At 39.7% G+C, this 13,738-nt stretch overlaps 1 protein-coding gene across 1 annotated transcript in view; it reads right to left on the bottom strand.

Annotated features, from left to right (window-relative positions):
* The window catches only part of ASXL3 (ASXL transcriptional regulator 3), a 125,867-nt gene extending 112,135 nt beyond the window's left edge, over positions 1-13,732 (bottom strand). The window contains exon 1 of the mRNA XM_015618583.2: positions 13,670-13,732. Within this exon, the coding sequence (XP_015474069.1) occupies positions 13,670-13,723 (54 nt within the window). The 5' untranslated portion in view covers positions 13,724-13,732. The remainder of the gene's footprint in view (positions 1-13,669) is intronic.
* Positions 13,733-13,738: the final 6 nt, after the last annotated feature.

The raw sequence follows: 13,738 nt of genomic DNA, 5'->3' as shown, positions 1-13,738 counted from the left end.
CCAGCAGATCAACACTCCCACCCTACTTACTGTCATCTGTGAACACACTGAGGTTAGACTCAACCCTCTTGTCCAAATCATTTTTAAAGATATTTAACTGGATGGCTCCAGTACTGGCCCCAAAACTGAGCCCAGGGGGGAACACCACTGGTAACCAGTCACCATTTGAATTTAACACCATTCACCACTGCTCTCTGGGCTCAGCCATCCAGCCAGTTTTTACCCAGTAAAGAGTGAACCCATCAAAGCCATGAGCAGACAGATTCTACACAAGAACGCTGTCTTGCCAGTATTGAAGGCCTTACTGAAGTCCACATAGACAGCACTGACAGCCTTTCCCTCATCCAGCAGACTGGCCACCTGGTCAGAAAAAGGCAATCAGCTGTGTCAAGCAGGACATGACTTTGCTAAACCTGTTCTGTCTGGACCTGATCCCCGGTTGTCCTGTGTGTGCTATAAGATGGTTCCATCCCAGACACTGAGGTCAGGCTGACAGTCCTGCAGTTCCCCAGATCCTCCTTCCAACCCTTCTTACAGGTGGACATCACACTGGCCAGTCTCTCTGAGTCCCTCCTGGTTAAGCAGGACTAGTGATAAATGCTGGAGAGTGGCCTGGCTCTTCCTCTGGCTCCCTCAGTACCCTGGTGTGGATTGCCTCTGGCCCCACAGAGGTGTGGGTGTCCAGTGACACAGCAGGCATAGACTGCTCCCTCCTGGATTACAGGGGTCCATTCTGCTCCCTGCCCACCAACTCAGGCTGCCTTGAGGATATTGGGTCTTTCTGTGGAAGACCCAGGCAAGGAAGCATCAGGTACCTCAGCCTTTTCTTCATCTTTGGTTACAATGTTCCCTTCCACATCCAATAAAGGATGGAGAGCTTCCTTGGCCCTCTTTTTGTTGTTAATGTATGTATAAAAACACTTTGTATTATCTTTCACTGCAGTGACCACATGGAGTCTTAACTGAGCTTTCACCAATCCAATTTTCTCTCTACAAGCCCTGATGACATCCTCATAATGTTCTTGAGTTGTCTGCCCCTATTTCCCAAGGTCATATTTTATTTTCTTTTTTTCTCCCCAAGTTTCTCCCCATTCAGCCAGGCCAGTCTTCTCTGATGGCTCACTGTTCAACACCTAGAGATAGCTGGCTCCTGTGCCTATAAGATTTCCTTCTTAAGCACATGTCCAGCCCTCTTGGACGTCTTTGTTTTTAAGGGCTGTTTTCCAAGACAATCTCTGAACCACTGTACTGGACAGGCTGACATCTGCCCTCCAGAAGTCCAAGATAGTTTTGCTGAACCCTTTCCTTACGTCGCAGAGAAATTAAAACTCCATCATATCATGATTGCTGTGCCCAAGATGGCCTTGAACCTAGAGGCTCCAGTGGAAGATTCTAGGAGAATTTCTCCAATGGGAGAATCTAGATTTTTTTTTTATTTTTATTGCTCAGGTAATAATATGGGCAAGGTAATTTCAAACTAATTCTGAAAATTCTAATAGGAGATCTTACTACCAAATGAACGAGAAAATATTTCAGATGACAAACTGGTTTTCTTTTTCAATTATTTCAAGGGCATTACTTGTAATTTCAACAACATTCGTTTAGCCAAGATAGATCATAGTACAACTTCTAAAAATAAACTGAATGTAACATCATGTAAAAATAGTATTTTATTTCCAAGACAAAGGCCCTGTGTTTGATAAAGAGGAGAAGACAGACTATTATTTTTTTTTTTTTTAATCTTGGTGTTTCATTGAAATTCCTTTACTCTTAAAGTCTGAGAAAAATTCAAATTTTAAAGATGAAAATTTGGGGACTTTAGCTGATGATATAATTAAATGAAATGGTAGAAAAATTAGCAAGTAAACAAATTATATGTGATTTTATCACTGAGTTGAGAAAGTGGGGCTTTTTCCTAATTTTTTTCACTTCCTTAACTATCTTTGTCATTCTACTTCTCATTGGTACAAGAACACCTACATTTTCTCCACGTCTCCCCAAAGCAGAACCTTTGTTTTTCTCCCCAGGATTACACCACTATCACCCAGGCACACACTCTTTTCACCACATGACATACCAACATACATAAACCCAGTTTCATTTTCTCCTACTAATGCCAGAAAATGTATGCAACTGCTAAAAGTAATAAGCTTCATAACTATTATTATGTATGTATGGGACATTTAAAACCTCATTTTTTTTTCATAATATTAATTTTCAGAATGCTTTTCCCAGATCCCCTCCCTCTTCTTCCATATGCATATCTTTCTATAAAATTAACTTCAACATTTAACAACACTTGGACTCACACATGAAGCTTCTTGCCATAACAGCTCCAATAACGCAGATAACAGTGAACAGGTGCAGTGTTTTTTAAGTTTTCTTAAACCTTTTATTCTCTTTGCAGCTCTTGCAGAAGCATTTCCCAACCATCATGCATATATACCAGACACACTTATCCAAGCTGCCACTTTTGTGGATCTGGCTCAAAATGAAGACAGGAGCATTATTTCACTCTATTTAACATTACTTTAAATAGCTTGAAACATTTTCCAACCGCTCAGACACTAATAAAATTAACTAGCACAAGAAAATTACACTATGAAACTGAGTCTGTCCTCATCAAGGACAGTTAAAATTGACTAATGACAGAGATGTTATTTTCATGTTATTTTTTTATTTAATGGAAGTGTTACAGATTCTGAGAATTATAAAATGATAGAATGGTTTGGATTGGTAGGGATTTTAGAGATCATCTGGCTTCAACACGCCTGCCTTGGGCAGGGACACCTTTCACTAGAACACATTGTTCGAAGTCCCATCTCACCTGGCACTGAACAGTTCCAGGAATTGGGCATTCACAACTTCTCCAGGCAACCTTTTCTTATATGATTAGAAAGGTTTGATAATGTGTCAAACAGTATTTCCAAACAAAGTAGCTATCCCTATGAATTGCTGGAGACAGAAATGTTCCATTATGCAAAATAGCTATTATTTAATTAAATATTAATCTACAAAAAAACCCAAACAAAAAAAAAAAAAACCAATCAAAAAACCCCCCAAAAACCTAAACAAAACAGGTTCCTGAAGAAAAAGATTATTTTTATTACTACTGTATTTATTTTTACTAAAGTATCTTAGATTGGGTTTTTGTTGGTTGATTTTATTAAACAGATTAGAAGTCAGTAAGACGTTTTTCTGATCTAACTTTCAAAATGCATACAAAACATTTTTGATCAACTGTTTTGTTCCATTACTCCAATGTTTTTATAGTTCCCCATCTTTTATTGAATTTTTCACCATGTAGTTCACAGAAAGACTGTGAAAGACTACCTTTCTGGAGTTCATAAAACAATGGCTAAAATCACTGCAGACACCAACTTTATTCTCAAGGCATTTCACTCTGTTCACTCATATTATTGTTACTTTCCTGCATCATATCCTGCATCCTTCAGTCAGTCATGCAAGTGTTTGCTCACGCTTTGCCCGTATTTGTACTCCCTTTCACAGGAAAACTCCCCAGAAAGCCAGATGAGAGTTCTGAAGCCTCCTCCTCAAGTGCCAATGCTGCTGGGACGGGAGGCCAAATTAACAGCCTGCAATGGTTGTGGTGTACATCAAACATTTACTGTAGTGGGCTGATCAGTAGCACAGGTAAAGAGAAGCTCCTGTGGAGGTACCTAATAAATGCAACAATTGTCACTGATACATGTATCAAAGGCATGCACTAACTTGCACAGACAGACTGATAAAAATCTCCAAATCTACCTCCCGAAGCCACAGACATCTACTTTAAAAGTGCTTCTACAAATCTGAGCCAGAGCATGTTTTAACATCACAACCACTTAGTAGGGCTCACTGTCATTTGAACACTGTTATTACAAAGAGCAGTAAAGATCCTTCCTCATAAGACAAATGCAGCATTCAAGATGGCTCCAAGCATTAATTCCATTTTCTTTCAGTGCTTGCTCCTTGGGAGCCAATCCCATGCTCTAAAAACCACAGATTTCAGTAACAGACTTTTTCTAAAGACAAGGGACATCAGTCCAAGACAAAGTCATAGGGTTGGTTATCCCTGACATTCCACTCAGATGGGTAGCTCTCATTCCAAAAGCAATGGGGGAAGTTGACACTGAGTCAGCTGATCCCTGAACACTGACTGGAGCAACAGGATTTTAGCATGAAGAATCTGACTGCAAGATGAAACAACCACAAAACTGGACCAACCCGAGAGCTGGGAGCAGCATCGATTTCTTGCTATTGATAATTGTCTATGCAAAGGATGCTGAAGCTTATTATGGGCAGATCAAATGTCCAGACATGCAGTCTCATTTCTGTGATTCTCCCAGTCAGTTTCACAGGCCTGTAACCCAATACCTTAAAATCCACAAATACACACACACACACACATATATATATATATATGATTAGGACTGCAAGTCAGGAATTCAAGGGACAGCATCAAAACATTTAATCTTTATTCTTCCCTCCCACCAAATATTTCCTCCTGAAACCAGTAACAAAAAGGTATTAACATCTCTTTAATAGTAAATTATATTTGAAGATTTCTTCCACAGTAAATTCTGAGCTTATTCCACATCTAGATGATGAGCCTCACTACATTATTCTACATTTTAATTTTTAAAGCAGAAGACGTGTAGTTGCAAAATGTCTCAAAAATCTGCATTATGAATGAAGCAAATTATGGAATAGATTAGAATGCATTAAGCACTACTGCTCTATGTACAAACCTGCTGCAGCATCGCTGCATCAAACTCTCAACAAAAAAAATCAAGAGACTAAGCCCAAAATGCCTCAAAAAAACCTCAGAGAATATGAATTAACTGGATACAAAATTCTCAATCTGTACTAGAAAATTGATGCTTTCTGTCTAGTCACTGTCAGAAAAAAAACACAATGCATCTAAATTCTAAATCATGCTCATTGGACAACTTTTCTTAATAATTTATTTTCTTCATTCTCCCATTTTTTAAATCAGACTAAATTTTCACTAAAAGAGCAGATTCTGACAAAGGCCAGATAAGTCATAGTTCCTATCAGTAATGAAAGTTAGTAATTTTATTGATTTTACAAAACTAAAACTAACTTGAATTGTAGGACTTCTTTTCAAGTGTAAACAGACAAGGTGACCTTGAGGCGCTTTCTAACTCCACTTTCTATGATTATCAAAGTAATGCTCTAATTATGATGTTTTTCTCAATTGAAACACAAAGTTCCAAAGAGGTTGTCATTGGTCTTACCAGTTTAGAATTTCTAAATGACAAAAAAGCCAAATGAGATTAAAGAAGCTAGTATGATCAGAGAATGTAATGATTTTGAGATAGCTGCCAGAATCTTGGTCCAGAACAATGACAGCAGGCTATGGACAATTTCCCATTACCCTTGCTAGGTAATATTGGCAGGTAGGCATAGTGACATGAAATGTCACATGCTTTACTAATATAGCAATGACAGCAGGTGATGGACAACTGGGGATTTTGAGGCATAAAAAGAATTAACATTTATCTAAAAATAGGTATCAGAAGACAGTCAGTTTCAATTTATGGGACAGAAAAAGAAATAATCAAACCAGATGGTATCACTTAACAAAAAATAGTTAAGTACTTTCGCAACACAACAATAGTGATAAAGCCTCATCTTATATAAAAAGAAGGTTCAAGTCACAAAAGTAGGAACAAATCATATGGGACATGAACTTGACTGTGATTTACTAGACTCTAACCATTTCACAAGGCATCTCACCAAATATGTGAACCACTACACAGTCAGGGAGGTTCTTCAAGGCCACTAAGAGGCAGCTGAAATGGAATCAAATTTTGACTTTCAAATGTTTGATATATAATTCAGCTACGGCTCTCTTCCCTCTCTAGAAGTCAAGTTACACAGGAAGCTAACTACAATAAAACAATTATAAACCCTGACTGATTCATTAAATTCCTAATTCTGTCTGTAAGGTCTAAGCAAAATCACAAAAAAGAAAGAAAATAGCCTTGAGTTCTCCAAAGCAAATAACCTAGTAGTTCAGGATCTTGTCTCTCAAGGAACACTCCTGACATTGTAGAGGTTTAGGAAATGATGTCATCTGTAAGTCAGACTATGTTCCATATGATGGAACTGTCATGCACAGGATAACGATCTCAGAGCTCACTCACTACAAGCAGTGAGGAGATTCTCATCACAGGCTTGTCTTGACCTATCTATGCATATAGGAGGACAAGTGTCAAAACACAGCATGTAATACATACCTTCTAAATAAATTACTTTTGGATGATCCAAAATCGTGAACAATAATCTAGGATGTGACCCTGGAATATCTTCTGCACAGAACTATAGTCCAATCCTCTAATGAGTTTGATGGTTCCAGAGCAACAGACTGAACTGTGGCTGCTGATCCTGGCAAATGCCATCAGACAGCAACAAAACTCAATGCTACACTACAAAGCAAAACTTCGACACCTGAGGTACAAGAGGCCACATAAATCACAAGCTGGAACGCAAAAGCTGGATCCCATAGGTTAAAAAACTGAAGCCCTCCAATACTGAGGAAAGTCACATGCCAAGGTCCACAGATTTTGTCCTGCTGAACTCAAGAAGTTCTAGAGAGCTGAACTCTTAAGCCAAAAGATGAAAACATCAGATCACCCTGATGTTCCTGTTCCAATGTCAGAAACACCAGAGCTTGATTGAACCAAAGTTAGTGGAGCTCTTTTAGATGCCTTCAACACTAAATGCCATCCCCAGCTACAATCAGTGCACTGATATCAAAGAAGCTCCAGGAAGACAGCATGTACTGCCAGATGGCTTATCTGTCTCCTGACACTCATATGTGCTAGAGCCCTATCACCACTCAAAGTTGTAGGTCATCCTTTTAAACCAAGATTAGCTGCAAGTAACCAGTAGGTACCTCTCTACCATTTTACATTCCCAGCAAGTAGATCTCCTCCCAGGACAGGAACTTCAGCAACTGTCTGGCAGGACTTCTCAAAAAGAGAGCAGCCTCAGAAGGCAAGTATGTCAACAATTTGAAGGGGATAGTAATTGTCATTGAAAGTTGATAAGTGATTAAATCAACCACTTATGACCAATCTGTTGTGCTTGAGCAGCACAAAGATTTACTAGCAGAACTCACAGGATGAGCAAATGGCCTGTACCAGGATGTACTGCTTTTTGTTCTGCCTTTGCATTGGAAGCTGACTCAGAGCGAAGGCTAAGATATTTGGTTTCTTCAGGCTGCAAGTTCCTTAGAAGGAGGATTTGCTCTGTTTCATCTGGAATCCATGGAACCATAATGAAATAATTCTTACTAATCACATCTTCTCCCAGGTCTTAACAGCACAAAAGGAGGCCTCTATTTAGTTACTGCTATTTACAGGGAATACCAAGACCACAACCATCAAACCCAGCAAAATAGAAAATACTTTGAAGCTTACAGCATTAAAAACAAAACCAAAAGAAAGCCCAACAAAAGAAAAACTATTACTCCAAAGTCAAGAGGTCAAGCTCAGCACATGATTCTCTACGTGACCATAATTTGCTGATCACAGTATTAAGAACAAAAGAAGCTCCAGCAGGAGGTGTAGGAAGTTTGGCTTTCCACCTTGAAAACAGCATGCTTCCAGGTCCAGACTAAGATGCTTCAAAGGCATGATTTGGATACAGGGAATTGGTGAACTGGGCTAGCAAATCCAAAGCTACCTAGCTGTGAGGGGCGGTAGGGTCTTGAGTGTGGTTAGTGGACACCACTGCGCTGTGGTTGCACATGCAACTGACCAAACCTACTCCTGGATGAAGAAAAGACAGAACAGTTACTTCAACTGAAAATCCAGTATGTCAGGAAAATATTGTCTCTTCTACAGAGAAGGGTAAGCCAGAAAACACTGGAAATATCCACAGTAACAGGGAACATTAAATCATACCTTAAGGCATGAGAATACCTTCACACTATTGAGGCTCATTATTCACATTTAGGCTCCTGTTAGGCTTTTCTCCTATTTTACCTTGCTTTTACAGAAATAATGTGACATTACTGAGAACAGGTCCCATTCCTGAGTAACATTCTTGCCTACCTAAAGGTCTGCAATGCCAAGGGTTAAAGGGCTGTCTCAAGATAAAGAGTTAGAATCCCATAGAAAAATGGAAATGGTGAGCTGAAATAGATGACATTGTAGATTTTTTTATTAATTTATTTTTTAAAGTAAAAAAAACTAAACCCACAATTATTAATGGTATTTCACACTAACAATATAAAATATTGACAACTAAAACCACAGAAGGTAGGAAAGAAAAAGTGCAGGTTCAATCTTGTCTAATAACTGCAAAAATTACTTTGAATAAAACAAACTGGAGGAAACCCTAGAGCAAACCAAACTAAAATACAGCTCTTCAAAGCAGCATTGATTGTGGATCAAAGGGAAAGGCCATCAAAACTTCCCAAGCCACAATGTTTCTGCATGTCTGAGAATGAATTAACTCAGAACAAATATGGAAATAATAGCAGGTCTCTGTTAAGCCAACAACAAAGAAATCCTTAATACCATAAAACAAAGTTGTGTCAAATTTTCCATTTTTTAAAGATACACGAAGCTCCTTCAGCACAATGCTTTTAAATGTTGTTTATAGTAAGAAAATCAAAGACTTAACATAAAAGTCAAAGAGATTATCATCAATGGTCTAGCTATGCAGAAGTTACTCTTCTACTTTTCTGTTTCATTTATGGTCTTTAAGTATGAAGATGAAATACAAAAATACTTCCATCCCACAACATGATCTGTTTCAACTACACTATCTCAGTGTACCAGATGAAGTAACAATCAGCTTTTGGACAGCCAGCCACATTAAACAGCAGCATGCAAGCTAACAATTCCAATGGTTGGTTTTCATGTTTTTTTTCCAGCATCAGTTTTCCTAATTAATTTGCATAATTTTCTTAAAGTTTACAAGAGGAAACAAACAGCTCTTAGTTAAAAGCTGTATCCTGTCAGGAGGCTACTGCAAGAAACACATGAATTAAGATATGAATATTACTCACCCGACATGCACATGTCACCTGAACCACAAGGACTCTCCACAGAACTGTAAAGTACATAAGTCTTCAGTAATACCAGAAAACTTTTCTTTCAGAACAAAACTTGGAGAAGAACAAGCAAAATACTAGAGAGGTGATCCAGCACACAAATAACCAAGGGCTACTCTTCTCATTCTTAGCATTTTCTTCTGCTTTATTGACAGCTTGTGGCAGAGACTTAACTACATTTCAAAATACCATTACAGGAAAGGGCAATAATAAGGGCAAGCTATTAATAAAAAAAATATTTTTAAAATGTTACCATAAACTATCACCCTTCAAAGGCAGATGGTCTGCCTGGTGCTTCTGAGCTCTGCATTCCCAAAGTGACCAGTCTCCACTCATTCTGTTCAGGCCTTTGGTTCAAAGTTCTACAAATAACAATGGATCATGTCTAGAAGTCAAATGATAAAAGTTAGATCACTGCAGCCTACTTAAAATTGTCATCAGTTCTTACGAGGCGGAGTATCCTTGGGCATGTTTTGTTCTTGGTATTTTTCATTTCAATAGTTTTTATGCAGAGTTTTATGACATTAATTTTTTAAGAGGCAGAATTCACTATTTCAGGACTTTCAGCAATAGCTTGAGAGTCCTTGTGAAGCTAAACAGACAGAAGATTTTTCATCTGAAATGAATCACTACAAATTGCTTTAACTACTCAAGTGTTTAACCTTTCTATACAATTTTAATGAGTTCCATGTATGATCAGAAAACAACAATACGGCTACAGCAAATGAGGATCAACTAAGAGACAAAGGAAAGACAGGATGTTTCTCCTCCTTCCTTGAAAGGTTTTCTTTTGTTCTCATTCCTTTAAGTGTTCTATCTTAGTCCATCAGACACAAAAAGCAGAAAACTGGCATGGAGATAATGCCCAGGTCATACATAAGCACTGCTGTAGTCTGCTGCAAAGTACAAAGTGAGTTGACATATCGGGTCTACATCAAAGACATGCCCTTTGGCAGGTTGTAAAGACAAGTTGCAATTTTGTCCATAAAAATGTGTGTTCTACAAAATGGGCTCTGTAACATGAACTGTTAGTGGTATGCCACCATTCCATTGATCCTGCACATGCGTTCATTTCTCAGGAATGCTTGTAAGCTGGGCTATGCCTTGCCCTAAGATAAGCAGACTTGCATGAGGAAAAAAGCAATGTGTCACAGACAGAAAGATTTGACTCTCTGCAGGAGACTTCTTCCATAAAATGCAAGTTCTGATAGAGGGCATGCCAGTGGCTCCTGCTTTATTGCCTGTATCACATACATGGTATTTACAGTAAGAGATTAATATAATGGGAAACCTTTCCTGCTTATGTTTTAGAAATTAAGAGAACAGCTTGAAAAAACACTGCATTGCGGGAGGTTTTCAAAGACCCCTTAATCAAATACTGAAAATGAGTAAATACAACACTGACAGTTAGTCTGGATCCTCAGCACTTACATATTACAATGTGTTTTAAGATTCCGTAATATATTTTTCTGAAGTACTTCTGCTTTTCTCACTGTGAATATGGGAAACAGAGTGCAGTGAAACAATTCCAGGCTCAAGTCCAGTTTTTGGGCTCCTTTATATCCATAACTATTATATGGTACATTATGAGTTTCAATATAGATTGAATACAGAGACAGGACCATATCAATTTCTGTCATAATTACTGTGAGAGAAGTAGTAACAGAGAACGAATGAGGCAAAAGTGTAGCCACAGAAGGAAGATGATTTTACGACTGTGAAACAGAACTACTACAGAGACGCTGTTGGTATCATAACTACCTCTCCCACAGATTTCCTGAACAGCTTTGAGTAAGGTACTTAATCTTTCCATGTCTCAACTCTGCATGGGTAAAGCAGAGGTCAAAATACTTAACCTCATAGGCATGTTGCAGCTATAGAAACATTTGCATTTGGGAAGCTACTGGGTGCTGCTAATAATAGCTGTGTATGTACAATTGAAACACAAAATAAAAATCTGCTTCAGCACTGTTCAAAAGGTGTACAAAAAAATAAGTACAGCACCTCACAACAAACAAAGAAAATTTAATTAAAATTCTGCAGCTCTAGTGAGTGAACTTAACATAGTTGGGAAACTGGCATGCAAGTACATAATTTAAAGTGTACGTTGTAATGTATGGACATGAACAACGGAGCAATAAAGCAATGCCAGCAATGCTATCTGTATCATTTCATACTTTTTAGCACTTCACTTTGAAAGTCTAATACTGTTGCAATGTAAGGCGTTTATAGAAAATCTACAATTTAAACATCCATACAGTTGCCCGATGCATTAATTCACCCTCTTTTTCCTAAAAATAATTCAGCAGAACACAATTTTACAACATATTGATCTAGGTAAGTCATGAGTCATTTTTTGTGAGTAGATATCAATCACTTCATTGTTTACTCGTCTGTGGAAAGAAATTGATTTAATCAAACCTTGCAGTAATACATTATTGATGTATCACAAGAAAACAAAGTCATAATGAACCATCAGGGTCCTAACATAAAACGCTGTAAGGAGCGACAATTTCGGCTTCAATCTTTCATTGTGATTTGCAAACATATAACTATATACAAGTAGCAAAGACAAATGCAAGACTGTAATTGGTCTGAGCAGCAGCACATGTCATTCACATAACACACTTGGGACAAGCTCTGCAGAACTTAGCAACCCCAAGAGGCTGGACAAAACCACACTGTGGACTTTGTGTATCTCCATCACACACAGCAGTGTATCATCTTACATGCTACTTGAGTTTAGCAAATCGTTACTCTTCTTTGGGGAAATGTGAAGCAATAGGACATCATGAAAATAAGACTCTTAGCCCTTCTCCACAGCAGTGGCTCAGCCTTTGTTCTCCAGAGGCTTTAAACTTTTCCATGTATTAGACCACATGGGAACAGCGATTTTACTCAATACACAATAAATCCCTTTATGCACATTTGTCAAACAAAATACAGCTTACAATGGTAACTGTAGCAGCAGCTTGAAAGATTAAAGTTAGGATAGCAATTTGATGTATTTTATACACTTTTGAATGCGTGTTTGTCAGTTTAGAGCACGGATAAACAAGCACTGTAGCAACATCTGCTGCTAAAACTACTTTGGCAAAGGTGAGTATTTTACTGCAGTAAAACTTCTGTTAAACCACAAGAAATAAGAGAGTACAGTAGCGACACCATATCACAGCATCTTCACTAATGCTGCATTATTACAAAATGTTGGGGGATGTATAACAAGCCACATCATAATTTAGCACTGCCCAAGCCTACGAGAGTACCTCGATACAGCTTACAGAGACATCTATAGGTAGTGTCTGTCTAATACCTTATAATTATTTACGTAGGAGAGAGAGGCTGAACTTCCTATCTAGGAATTCATATAATGAGGTGAAAACATTTTTACAAGGAAAGTGCTTCACAAATACACTAAACAAATAATAGTAATAAGACAGCATTACCCACTGCCAGAAACAGATGCAACACTAGTAACGGCATGTCACTTAAACAATTCAATCTGTATCAGAGATGAATAACAGATAAAGTTCATTTAGATACAAAAAAGCAACGTAGCCAGCAGCCTATCTTTCCAGCTTTGTCATCTTTGTACGCACTCGGCTGGAGCTGAACTAGACCCAACTTTGCAGAAGACACGCAAACGGACGTGTACAACCATACGTGCCGTACAGTGCGTAACTATTCGCTGTAAAATTCCTCGAATAGAGAGAACCCAGACATACTCCGAAACGGGAAAACAACATCAACAATGTACTCTGTTACACTTAGCAAACAGTAATACAGAATCATGAGAACAGATACAGTAGGGTAAGGGAGACAGTTTCTTAATGAAGTGGGAATGGACCGGGTCTCCAGAGCCACGGAGCCTTTCCAGAAGCGGCTTACACTGCCCTGGACATTGTCGGGCTCCGTGGTGGAAAGTAGAGAGGGTGAAGCTGAATCCCAGGTCAGAGTTGTCTCTAACGCCCCTCACCCCTGTCCTGTCCCCACTAAAGGGATGGAAAGGCAAATCCCGGCGATTTCACTTTTCTCTAGATTAAAAGGAGGGATTTCCTCGGGATAGCTGATGCACGAACTTTGCAGAGATAGACACGATCTCTGGGTAATTACACACACATACACATGCAGAAAGAAGAAAAGAACAGAGGCATTTCCTCACGCGTACACCGCGGAAGGGACGTAGGTATTTCTCCTCTCCAGGCAGGCGGGGACGGGCGGCAGAGCCGCGGGCTGCCCGGACCGCCAGCCCGGCTCAGCCGGGCACACGCACCCGCACCCTCCCGCCGCTCCCGCACGGGCACTCCCGCACTCCTTCCCGCTCCCTCGCACACACGCCCCGGCTCTCACTCCCTCGGTCTCCCCCGCACTCGGAGCCCCTCGCACACTCTTTCCCCCAGACTCGCTCACACGCTCTCGCTCTCTCTCTGTCTCTCCCCCTCCCATCCCGCCCCACAGTGGCCCCGGCCGCCGGCAACAAAGCGGCGGGCGGGCAGCGCGCCGGGCTGGCGGCGGCGGGACACGCTCACCCCGCACACGCACACACAAAGCTGCCGCTGCCACCGCGGCACCTACCAGGCGGGCAGCCTCGGCCCAGGTGCGGTCCTTCTTCTTCCTCTTGTCTTTCATGTTTGCATCTCATTG

Source organism: Parus major, chromosome 2, assembly GCF_001522545.3.
Source record: "Parus major isolate Abel chromosome 2, Parus_major1.1, whole genome shotgun sequence".
Lineage (NCBI taxonomy): Eukaryota > Metazoa > Chordata > Aves > Passeriformes > Paridae > Parus > Parus major.
This window is presented reverse-complemented; position numbering and strand designations above follow the sequence as displayed.